At 51.1% G+C, this 12,316-nt stretch overlaps 3 protein-coding genes across 3 annotated transcripts; all 3 read right to left on the reverse strand.

Moving 5' to 3' along the window:
• Positions 1 to 798: 798 nt before the first annotated feature.
• On the reverse strand, positions 799 to 1,846 carry pme1-2 (Pectinesterase; the record flags this gene model as incomplete). Its single annotated transcript, XM_036645364.1, has 2 exons — positions 799 to 1,166; positions 1,222 to 1,846. The coding sequence occupies 2 exons, from the start codon at positions 1,844 to 1,846 to the stop codon at positions 799 to 801; spliced, it is 993 nt and encodes a 330-aa protein (XP_036489220.1).
• Positions 1,847 to 3,833: 1,987 nt separating this feature from the next.
• Positions 3,834 to 5,493, reverse strand: atnN-1 (Aspercryptin biosynthesis cluster-specific transcription regulator atnN; the record flags this gene model as incomplete). The annotated part of the gene is made up of 2 exons (XM_036645365.1): positions 3,834 to 5,376; positions 5,444 to 5,493. 2 exons carry the CDS (start codon positions 5,491 to 5,493, stop codon positions 3,834 to 3,836), a joined length of 1,593 nt encoding a protein of 530 aa, XP_036489221.1.
• A 5,212-nt stretch (positions 5,494 to 10,705) lies between these two features.
• On the reverse strand, positions 10,706 to 11,873 carry CGCS363_v013517 (uncharacterized protein; the record flags this gene model as incomplete). Its single annotated transcript, XM_036645366.1, has 2 exons — positions 10,706 to 11,452; positions 11,508 to 11,873. 2 exons carry the CDS (start codon positions 11,871 to 11,873, stop codon positions 10,706 to 10,708), a joined length of 1,113 nt encoding a protein of 370 aa, XP_036489222.1.
• Between the last annotated feature and the right edge of the window lie 443 nt (positions 11,874 to 12,316).

Below are 12,316 nucleotides of genomic sequence, written 5' to 3' on the forward strand. Positions count from 1 at the left end.
CCACTTTACCGAATCCTGGAAACAATAGGGCACCAGAACACTTCGCTGCATAAATTTCCTGAAGTGAAAAAGTCTTTTATTGGCTACTCACAAGAGACTCACTGTATCGCATTGCGCAGCAGAAGCACTTGATCTGAAATCGTATCCATCATGATTGCAGCAACTTAAGGGGCATGAGCGGAGTCATCCCCGGGGAACAAGTGGGTTCAATCGGCATCGACATCCGATCGACAAACGTGTGGTTCAAAAAGCTTAGCCATCACTTTTTACTCCTCACCACCCATGCTGGGCCACTACAGCAGGCTAATCCCGTTCTTGGCATCTGGGCCGCCAAGCTAACTGACAACTTGAATGCTCCGTGGCCCGGGCCTTTGGGCCAGAGAACCCGCTGAATGTACTTGAAACTAAGCCTCATTTTGTGTTGTTTCACCACGGACCTGGGCCGACAGGGGCAGCCCAAGAAGAAACGAACAATTCTAACGAGCGCCTCGCATTTTCGAGAAACAGCTGTACGCGCAAGTCACATTTGAGTTTTTGGAGGATTCGTCATGTCATGATCGCGAGATCTGAACTGCACACGCGTCCAACGTTTTCCTACTGAGTTGGGGCAATCATGGTGGCGAAGTGAATTGGACAGAATAATTGAAATCCACAAATGAGATGCAAGTTATATTCGATGGAATAATATGTACGAAGAATATTGTAAGGTGCCGGAGTATGTTCAATGGGGCTCTGCCTCTCCAAATGCCAGCCCGATAACCCAATCCTGATTGAGAGCCCTTATGGTTTTTGTTGTTTTTACATGTAAGAAGCATCGTAGTAACCAGCACTGGCGTAGCTGGAGCCGAGGATGCTGGAGATGGCGACAGCGGAGCTGAGCTTCTTGGAGAAGGTGGCGCGGGATCCCTGGGAGCCGATGCCAGTGTCGCTGTACTCGCCGAACAAGACGTTGCCAGTGCGGGCGTCGCTGGTGCTCCAGACAGACCAGCCCTTGGAGTTGATGATGCCAGTCATGGTGGTCTTCTGGTAGACGACCTGAGCGTACGCACCCCAAGGACGGCCGAGGTAGAAAGCACCATCGGGAACAGTGGCACCGGAGGCAGCGGCAACGGTGCAGCTGTTGAAGACATATTCGGACTTGGCAGAGGAGCTGGCGGCGCCGTTGGCTGCGAAATGTTAGCAAATTTTTATCAGTATCATGGGTTGGTAGCCAAGTCTTACCAGTGAAGTAGCCAAGTTTGGCAGAGACGGCACGGAGATCACACTTCTCGAACCAAGCCATGGACTTCTGGCCGAAAATGACATCAGTAGCACCCTGGATGAGGCACTTGGAGTACAGCTGGTTGCCCTGCTGGGTGAGGATAGTGTCCTGGAATCCGGTGAACTGGCATCCGTAGAAACCGCTGTCGGCGTAGGAGCTCAAGGCAATGGCCTGGCTACCCTGGCCGTAGGCGTTGACGACGTTGACGTTGTACAACTTGAAGTTCTTGGCCTTGACGCGCAGGGTGCCGGTCTCGTCATCGGTAAGGCCATCAGCCTGGCTCTTCTTGGCGGTGATGGTGACCTTGTTGCCCGAATAGCTTGACGTGTCGGCGGTGTAGCCGTAGATGGTAAGCTGAGCCGTGCGGGCAGGTACCAGGACCTGCTCGCTGTAGGTACCCTGGTCGATAAAGATGCACTGCTTGCTGGAAGAGGTCGTTGAGAGGGAGTCGACGGCCTTCTGGATGGTGCTGAACTGGCCGCTGCTGGGGGACTTCTTGACAACAACGCAGCCCGAGGGGGCGGAGGTGCGGCTGGCGGCCAGCGCCGCCGTGACGAAGGTGAGGACGGTGAAAAAGGACTTCATATTGGGCAAAAAACAAAAGAATGTAAGTGTTCGTTGGTTCGTCTCAAATCTGATCCGAACTTGGAGAATGACCTACCGGTTACATCGACAGAGGCTTGGCGTCCTTTATGTATTTCTCCTTTAAGGGTCCACAAGGCTCTTGTGTGGATGGACGCGAAAGCGGTAGCGACGGCATCGTTCCAACTTCTAGCGTTCGTCCTTCATGTTGGAATCATTGATGAGGAGGCCGCGGAACGCTTGCTGGGAGTGCCCAGGCTTCATTGGCGGGGGCGGTCGACGGCACGCACGAGACAAGCTCGTAGATTAAACCCGATAGAACAACCAATCCCGAGCTCTGGAAGTTTAACTTAGAGAGCACGCCAACTGGGGGAGACCCCGGCACGGCAACTCACGGCATCAAGGGTTCATATTTCTGCAACCGAGCCGTTCTCGAGAAGTCGATTTCTCGTTGGCGGATTAAATTGCCCATGTGGTACCATTGCGCTGGTGTCGCCCGACAATTTGTTCGAGGTGGATCGGCACGGAGATTGCGGGGTGGCTAGACTGGCAGTCGATCACAAAGACGCTTAGCTGCCACAAGGGGAATTCGGGCCTGGGCCATTCCTGGGAGAGCTCGCCTGCAAAGAACCACAATGCAGGGGTTCGGATAAGGCGGCGAGTCAGACCCAACGAGCCTCGTAGCATTCTCATATCGAGCGCAAGGAAAAGGAGTGCGGGTGGATCGTCTGATGCGCACTTCCACGAAACATCTTGCTGAGGGCAAGCTAGGGTATGCTTGACAGGTCTTCATCCGAGTTTCTCTTGCCTCGCAAGTGAGCGTTTGTTTCGTCAGCGCGATGTTGCACATTTGGGTGCGCCAGTGCCGAATTGAGGCTGTGTCGGAGGCTTCCCCCGCGTCTTGAGACTTAGATGAGGAAAACAGTAGTTGGGACGAATACCTTAATTCAATAGCGCCAAATACGATGCAACCCTTCCTGTTCTGTTCCCGTTCGAATCTATGTCCGCGATTCCACGAATCATAACAAGAGGAGCTTATACGAGAATCAGACATTGGAGTCTGGACATAATGTTGTTGCGAGGGTAAATGTTTTACATTAAGGAGCAAACGCTCATCCACTCACTCTGGACCAGAGATTGGACTTGAACTTTTGAATATTCTGATACGCTGCGAGCTGTCGACTCATACATGAGGTCTTCAAAAATAGATTGAAGAATGGCGTGAGCACAATATTTGGGCTTGTTGACTGGGTCTTCCAGACTCAAGCTCTTCATCTTCGATCAAAGCCCCTTGTCCATACGTACCCCATGAATCTTTCACTCGCAAGACCAAGCTGAGGCTTTTCAGCCCTCTCTGACCTAGGCACAAATTGCAGCGGCCTTAGACTTCAGGTCGCCTTACGAAAGAACAGGGGAGTATCGTATCAAACTCCTTTTGCGAAAAGGAGACGCCTGTTCGAGTGAAAATCTACCCAATACCAAGAAACGTTTGGAAATTTTGAAATTGCGAAACTCGACAATTCAACGAAAGTTTCGCCTTTGGTTGAAAGAACCTTCAGTGCCTTAGCTAACTCAAACAAGGGTGTTGCGGGCCGAAGGAAGTTGGCGATCTCTTGGCATCGGACTTCCCTGTTCTGCAGTTCTTGGCACTTTGTCGAGATGGACCAAGCTCGATGCCCGCACAGCGAGGCAACAATCACAGCATTAAACAACTTCTCAGCAGCACATATCCTGACTAAATTTCGTACTTCCGTAAAAGGAGCAAAATTTGTCGTGGCGAAGGGAGTAACTGATAGATGCGAAGTTACACAGGCTCAGCATGTCATTACCCAGGTAAAATGTGTTATTTGTAGTTCGATGCATGCTGACATCACTCGTGTTCTATATCTAGTCGTGATCCCCTCGTCTCCCTCATAGATGCAAAATGAACGCTCGGTATGTACCAATGTAAAATTCAGACCCGATGGTTATTGTAAGTTTCTCAAAGCCATCAAAAGATAGAAATCTCTTCCCACCCTTGTATGCTCTGTGGGCTGCTTGAAAAGGACTCATGTTGTCCTTCAAAAGGCGACAAGTCCGGAACGTATTCACACCCAAGGACCTCTTCGTGAACATATAAGGCGTCCTCGGGTGTTCTCATGAAGAATCTCACTTTGAAGTTGCCGCCCATGTCACCCCCAGTGATAGAGCTGTCCCAAAGCGTGCTCTTCTCCGGAACAAAATGTCTGATTCTCACTTCGTCGCGTGGGAGCCCAAGACACGATTCCGACCCCGTGTATTGGAGAACGCCAAATGAGTCCAGGCCCACGTTATGCTCAAGCTCAATGAGCCGTCGGGCGATACAAAATAACTCGCCCTTGTCCCACACCGCTTCTCGGGGTGATCCAAGTGTCGACAGTAGTCGAAGAGCCTCAAGGCGTACATCCAGCGCGCGGCATTTCGTTGCGATGAAGAATAATGAGGGCGTATATCCTGCTTCAAACAGAAAATGTGTCGGTTGGCAGTTGACTTGTGACTCAGCAAACTTGGTGGTTTGTTCGGTGATCTGACGGAATCGTTCCAGGTGCTGGTCAAAACCCACCTCGTTTGCTGAAAAGGCCATGTCGGTCCAGATGTGGGATAACTCGTACTTTAGCAGTGCGTGAACTCTTGGCCCGCCTCTTATTCGGGTGCTTGGGGATTTTGACCTCACGTCCAAATCCTCCCATAACCCGCGCCATTGGTTTAGTGATGATTGAAGGCCCCTTTGCCGCTCTAGTAATTCTCTCAGCGGTGTCTGATGTCGCAACGCGCCTACTCGATACTCATCTCCGAGCCGTATAAGCTGTATCGTTTGGTTATAAAGGTCGTCTATAGTGGCTTGTGCGTGCGCGAAGCTGTCGAAAGAAGCCGGTATCGGACACCCGCAAATCATTGTACCGGCATTGTTGAAATAGCTCGTTCCCGGGAAAGACGGAAGCATGTTCAGCCGTCGAAATATCGGTAGTAAGTGATCCCGTACAACCGGTTTTGAGCACGAGCTTTCCAACATCGCAAGTCCGTGATTGCAGTGTCTAACGGCAGCTTCCGTATTGGACTGTAGCAACTCGATACAGACGAAAAGTAGACAGACCACCAAGACTAGCCCGTTGTTGTCATTTTGTAGCGATTTTAGTTCGAAAATTGCGGCGTTATAGTGGCTCAGTGCCACGCCGTCTAGGTGGGTATGAGTGCCGCCATCCATGTTGCCGTATAATAAGCCGATGGCGATGACCGAGTGCTTAACAGCAGGCTCGCGGTTCACAAATTGCACGACCAAATGGGTCCAGAAATAAGGGTCTGTCGGACCGGCGATGAAGGGTGCGACATGCTCGCAGTAGTACTGTAAAGCTCTGGCTTCTTCACCGTTGGTTGACGAGTCGATCTGGAGTGTTTGAGGTCGTTGCCATCGAAGCACCGATGCCGGTTCAACCGCATATCCGTCGCACTTTCGACCTGTGCTGGTACAGCGGTTGCAGAAAGGCTTGCCCTCGTCACACTTGATCTTGCGTATCCTGCATTTTTGTAATTAGCACAGGCCACACCGGTGGTCACAGACCAGTTGCTCATCATACAACTCACTTGCAGGTCAAGCACCCAGTCCGCACCTTGCGACTTCCCTTCCTAGCCATTGGTTCAAGCCGTTTGTGGATGTGCGCTAACGATCGTTGAGTCCGAACGAGCCTTTAGGGTCTGATGTGTGAGCGATTGGTGTCCTCGCAACCTCCTTTTGCCTTTCTGGGCGCGAAGAACAAGTGGAATCTGCACGATTACGATTCTCCAAGTTCCTCGATGTCTAGATATAAAAATGACAGCCGGAGATTGCGGTATCGCCAGAACGTCTGGACCTCTCCGGAGCGGTGTCTACGCTGGTTCGCCCATCTCAACCAATCCGAATCGTAGCTCACCATTCGCCTAGGAAAACATCAGCGCAGCCCTGTCGTTCATGTGGAGGGTATTTTGCAGAACACCACCCTCCGCCCGCATAAGCCCTCCGAAGGGGCAGAGACATTCCGTAGGGGGCGGTGGGGTTGACAGGGGATATATCCGACAGAGCCAATCAGTTTTGCTTTCACTGGCGGGGCCGTCGCATTTCTGGAGGCAGGTTTCCTCGAAGTGCATACACTAGCTCGCCGCGATCAACTCTTGGGTGGTACTCGATCTTAGATACCTGACTTAGAGTTAGCGGCGCCACAGAAATGAGGGCGGTCAGTGGCTGAATAGACGATGTTTACCGTTGCACATCACGTATTGGACCGCAGACGACCAACTGGATGAAACGACCGTACGCACATGTCCGTAGGCCAAGGACTTGAGGAACCTGGCAGAAGACCGATTTCGCTTGATAACCCATAATTACATGCGTATGCTTGCCTGGCCAGGTCCACTCGGTCCATATCACCAAAGCTGTTTTTTTCACTCGTTACGACGCCAAGATTTTACGCTACTTACCTTGCAGTGAGATAACACCATCTCTGTGGTCCATCCCACCCGGCTTGCACCCTGTCGTGGGAGGAACCCATGCGCCTGCCAACGACCATAAGCCACATGGTTTGGAGAGCCCAGATGGCGCGCCCAGTGTAGCAAAAGTGCACGTAGTTTGGCGTAAAATTCCATCATCCGACATGACGGGTCCATCAACGGTGCAATCCCTACCGGGCTGGACTCGCACCTCATGCGCGTGTTCCACTGTCAGCCGTTAAACCATGCAACCTCGGCACCTCCATCGGTATCTCAGCCACTCGCATTCGACTGATCAGCCCCTTCCTTCTCGCTGATTCGTAGAAATAAACGCAGCATGCACAGCACCTCGATAAAACCGGGCTCAATGCGGACTCCGCAGGTTACGGAATGGGTTTTAGGCAGCTTCGACATGCCATGGAAGTCTGGTAGAATCCAGAATCCCATCCCGTGATTGCTAGGGCTGGCCAGTAGGGTGGCGGTTCCAGATCAGTCATACAATCTAAATAAATCTTGCATATGACTAAGGTAGTTAACCATGCTTCGCTGTTCAAAAACGCATGATGTCGTTTCGCTCTCGCTTCGCTTTTGGGAGGCGCGACCGACGAAAGGACCCGGCATCATAAGCGAGATCCTCTGGAGTTAAGTGTGCAACTGCATTTGTAGGTAGAGCATCGAAAATTGGACAGCAACTGCAAAATGGATTCCATTGAGAAAAAGTTTCGCGCATGGTCGAGACTTCTAGAATTTCTGGGGTCCATCACTGCTCAAGAAACAACTAGTAAAACCACTTCAACAGTTGTCCAATCATTTGGTGATCCGACCCTCATCGGTTCAGTTGCTCTAGAGTGTCAGGCAGTGCACACCAACTCCAGCCGCAGACCGCTTAAAGACGGGAACGCCATTGCTACATGCGTATGCCATTGATGCCGAAGCCGAAGCGGGCAGCCTTTAAGTCCCCCTAGGGCTGAAACGACTTCAGTATCCTTGGCCGGCCGTTCAGTCACAACTCGGCCGAGATGTCCACGGGCAGCCTATATGGTGTGGCTAAAAAGGCCCAGAAAACGTTTGGGGTGACTTGCAGTCTCATCCCGTTGGAGGTTCACAGGTCCGTAGGAGGAATCTGCCCTGGAGAACGCTAACCGCAGCAACCATGCGCCCCCAACTTGAAGTCAACCTTGCCGCATATAACCTTGTCTCGCTTGCGGGTTTAATGGCATTTCGTGTGGTGAGAGCTTTATTCTCCTTCCGAGAAAGAAGGCCAATGGCATTACCGACCGAGTCCTATGGGCCTGCGGCTTCCACAGCCGGAGGAATACGAGTACCGCCGAGTTCCTGTAGCGCTATGCGTAGGGCTGTCCCGCATCCTCCGCGTCCTTGACTACATGTAGGGTGCCTGCTAGGCTAAGTTAGTAAAGTATATTCAAGGGTACAAGTGATACTACTGCAGGACAGCAACTGACAAGGGATCAGCCAGGCCTGATTGGTCGTCTTTACGGATTCCGTTCCTTCGAATGTGCCCGTAGGCGCCATTGGGTGGCTTTGCGGCCCCCATCTCACACTTCGATCCTTTCTCAAGCCTAAACCGTCAAAAGGAGGAGCTGGACTCAACGGCGCCACTTTTGCTCTTGAACTATTGGTCTTTCGCTAACAAGCCATCAGCCCTATGACAGTAAACCTCCCGTGTTGGGGCTTTGTCATCTCATGTAAATTTGCGGTTACCTGTGACATTGCTGTCAAAATGCTTAACACGATTAACGTTATTTGGGTAGCGCATGATGACGAACTATGACGGCTAGTATGAGCAGACTTCCATTAGAAACCACTCTCGGGAGATGATGCTGACGTGAGGCGGAGAATCTGCTCCTGCAAGGTGGGCTGGGCATACGTCTGTCCCTGCCGCTCTTGAACACGAGACAGGTTGACAACATCCGGATATTTCCACCAAATGATTCTAACACCCTCGTGGCACTATCAAATCAACGAATTGTGGCTAATCACCAAGTAGGTATTGCCCCAAATACCGGCTGCACCGGCCTCGGCCCTTGGTCCCACTTTTCGGTCCCGGTCCGGATTCACCGGATGACTAAAGGCGCCGGTGTACAGGTGCAATGACATAAGCCCCGGCCAGTTAGAGAGCCGGATCCCCGCATCCATATTCCTTCATCCTGATCACAACCTTCTATACCAACGCACTTATCGGCCACCATTTCAGCTTCACTGCAAGCCGCCCAATGTCTCCTAGCAATCTTAGACTCGAGCCAGCAACCGTGGAAGATGTCCCGGCATTGACTGAGGTCTGGTTCGCCGCTTTCACAGACCCCGAGCTGAGACGCCTGTGGCCGGACACACCGGGAGTACGTAAGTGGTGGGACGACGCAAACCATCACGACATCCTCAACAAGCCTTTCCAGCGCTACATCAAAGTGATTGACCCAGAAAACTTGGACGCCAACGGGCGACCGCGAATAGCTGCCTACGCGAAATGGGACCTGTCAATGCCAGAGGATCGTGGTCGGCGATATCCACCCTGGGCTGACGATATGCCCAGTGAGGTCTGCGACGTTTTTTTCCAGAGAGAAGAAAATGAAAGGCGTCGTGTCATGGGAGATGAAAAACATTACTGTATGTGATCTTTGCCAGGAAAACTGTGGCGCATTCATCCATCTGATGCTTCGCCTAGATTTAGACACAGTCGCAACGCACCCGGACTACCAGAGACGTGGCTGCGGATCCATGCTGGTCCAGTGGGGCTGTAAGCTTGCCGACGAAAACAGTGTTGGGGCGTATGTGGATGCAAGTAAAGATGGCGCGCCATTGTACGAGAAATGTGGCTTTGTGGACGAGAGCGAGCCTAGCTCAGGCGACATCGCGTCCATGGCACGGCGGAAGCGTAGTGCCACCGGTGCCTAGATCCCGCATCCCTTTTCGGTCAACGGCCCCGTGCCGGTGAATGGTGAACAGGATGAAGAGTCTCGGGGACAATGTGATACAGAGATGTCTAAGTAGCTCGGTCTTTGACATGAAATTAAAAGGGATACGAAGCAATCGACTTTTAGTATTCTCCTTGGAAACGTTGGGTGGGAGAGTGATCTAATCGCCCATATCAATACGATTGGATCACAGATCTTTCAGTACGACGTGTGGGCCGGGCTGCAATAAATGTTCTACAGGTGAAGGTTTGAGATGATCAGTTGATTGCACCTGGGAACTATTGAAGGAATTCCCAAACCTCTATCAGTTACCGTCTCGCGTTTTGTTCAGCTCAGCTAGAAATGCGGCCAGTAAACCATGGGTAGCCTGGCAATCTCAAACCCCTTTCCAATTCAAGTAAAAAAACAGCATTGTTACAACACCGAAGGGGGCTGCAGCAAGTCCCCGCAGATTCGAGTTTTTCTCGAGCCTGAAGATTACAACGGCGAAACAACTCCAAGCTACAAGAGACCAGAGTAACGTGGAAAAGAGCATCAGTCGAGTCCTAGATATCCGCCTATCGTCAATGTAAAGGCCGACAAGCACTCCAACGAAACAATTAATAGGCTCAACACAAAACATGGTGAACAGAAAGCTCGACAGGACTTTCGTCGGTCGGTCAGCGTCTGGGATGATCAGATACATGAATAATACCACTGCCAATGCAAAAAACTGGAAGCAAATCTGCCACATGGCCAGCATCATCCAGCGGGACTTGGTGAAGTAGACTGCGAGAGATAGTCTTATGTCCATGTGTTCTGCTTTCAAGATGACTTCCTGGTTAATACGGTCGAAAATATCCTCTTCAGCACTGTTATGCAAGCTTAACGATTGTCGGTGAGATGGCAGGCCGTTTCGCTCGTTATTATGCAACCTGGAGGCGGAAATTGGAAGTTCATCCAAGGGAACAGCATTGAAGCTACTTCCTTGGTGCCTTTGGATCTCTGTGTATGTCTCTTGATAAGTGTCCGACTCTATCTCTCCCAGAATCGTGGCCACTCTGCTGAGCGCATCCGCTTCAGTGGGAATCATCTGTCCTCTTCCCATCACATCTTACCCGTTGTCAGCACCTTCCATGCCTGATTCAATGGAAAACGCCTCCTACCGCTGTGATAAGATGATAACATCTCAAAGACCTGCCTCACCGATTGCTTATCTTCCTCGCGTCTTCGAAACTTTGCCTGGGTCTGCGCGGTTCCCAGCAAAGAAATAACGACGGCAATGAACGGACCCAGAAGAAGAAATACTGGTAGTATCTGGCCAAAGCCCCATTCATCTTCGGAGTCATCGGCCTTGCTTGGCCTTCGAGCATCGAAAAGACGAACTGTGCCCCATATTGAAGTCATCAAAACCCAAAATAGCTACATGATTCTGTTAGTAGATGCTTGGGATGAGAACAAAAGGACAGGATTAACTTGCATCTGCTAGTTCTGAAAAGACAACCTCAAGATATAGCTTTACCGCCAAGTAAGCAGCGATCATGAGATCTAAAGGTCGGACAACAGCCAGTATCTTTTTACGTATCCGAGTAGCCCCGTACCGATGGTAAGCTCGGATGGTAGCAAGGATTCCGGAGACTGCTAGGCGGGCAGTCGTCTCACGGACGTTATCTTTGGCAATCTCAGAAACCGTACGAAACATCTTGATGAAACGGCCGATAAAACTGAAGCTTAGTAGTAGAATGGAAATTACGGATGACTCGAAGGCTTTCGTGGAGGTCATAGATATACCTGACGGGTTGCAGTAGTTGCCGTCTGTAGCCCGAAGTATCGTGGCATTCGCACAAGTGCGGTGGTTCCAAACATCTTGAGCCACACGTTGACTGAAGAAACATCGGACATTGGAAGCCGGCACGCCAGCTGTTGGCAAAGACTGGCTGTTATCCCAGTTGAAGTATCCAGTCGGCACTAGAGCCGTAATCAGGCCAACGAACAAGATGCTCATGAAGAGCATTCTGAAGTTGCGTTCGATTTGGTTCCGATAGAAGTACCCACGCAGAGCAGAAAGACAGGCCGTGTGGGTGAGGCTTGAGAACCAGGCTAGATAGGTGTTTATCTGCCAGTGATAGGATGACATATAGCATCGGAGACTCAGAAAGCTACTAAAGAGAATCCCAAGGCCAGTCAGAAGCTGTATGTCCGTCAAATTCAAGAGAATCTATAAGGGGTACTTGTAAGTTTGTGAGGTAACTTGGCGACACCAGGACCCAGACCTTGTTCATGGCTAGATCCCACCCAATGTGGTAGCCAAGTCGTCGACGGAGGCGTGAGAACATGTGAATGACTTTGACATCAACAGCATTCGGCTTCCATCTGTATGCCCGATCACGTCCCTCATCTCGTCTTGGGTTATAAAGCGAGTCTACTCTGGGGTTGAAGGCAAGAAAGTAGCGAAACGCGACCAGAATGACGACGAGCCATGCAGTACCAAGGAATGCGACGAGAACCTTATTTGAAAATAGGTTGTTAGCTACTGCAGTTCTTTGGTTTACTTCACTTACCCCAATCCCACTGATGTCGGGATTCGGCTCCAGCTCTCCCGGATCATCGAAGCAGCTTTTGAGGCAGCGTGAGGCCATTGCTCTGGTACGCAGCTCCTGGAGGGGCGGCAAAGCCAGGCAAAGCCGAAAACAGAGGAGCGAAACTGGAGTCAGATGGAACGAATATTGCTGAAGCTTATGAATAAAACCGATGAGCGACTTATCCGTGGACTTGTTGAAGCTCCGGGTTCATTGTTGGAGGAGCTAATTTTCCTCGCTATCAATTGACGACGGGATGTTCTGGTCAGGGAAGGGGGATGGCTAACTAATTACAGCGATTTAATTATTGGACCGAAGGGGACTGAAGGGTGAGCGCCGATGAGAATTTCGCCTCGAGATGTGCGGTCGCTTTATTACTAGTAATCTTTTTGGATTTCAGGGTACAGCCTCATTTGATCTGACACAGAGACAAAGACAAAACTGGGAGATTGATCAGCAGCGAGGTTGGCGTGGTGATCGCCTCTTGTGAATCAAAAATGCCC

Source organism: Colletotrichum siamense (genome assembly GCF_013390195.1).
Source record: "Colletotrichum siamense strain Cg363 chromosome Unknown KSG_Cg363_contig09, whole genome shotgun sequence".
Classification (NCBI taxonomy): Eukaryota; Fungi; Ascomycota; class Sordariomycetes; order Glomerellales; family Glomerellaceae; genus Colletotrichum; species Colletotrichum siamense.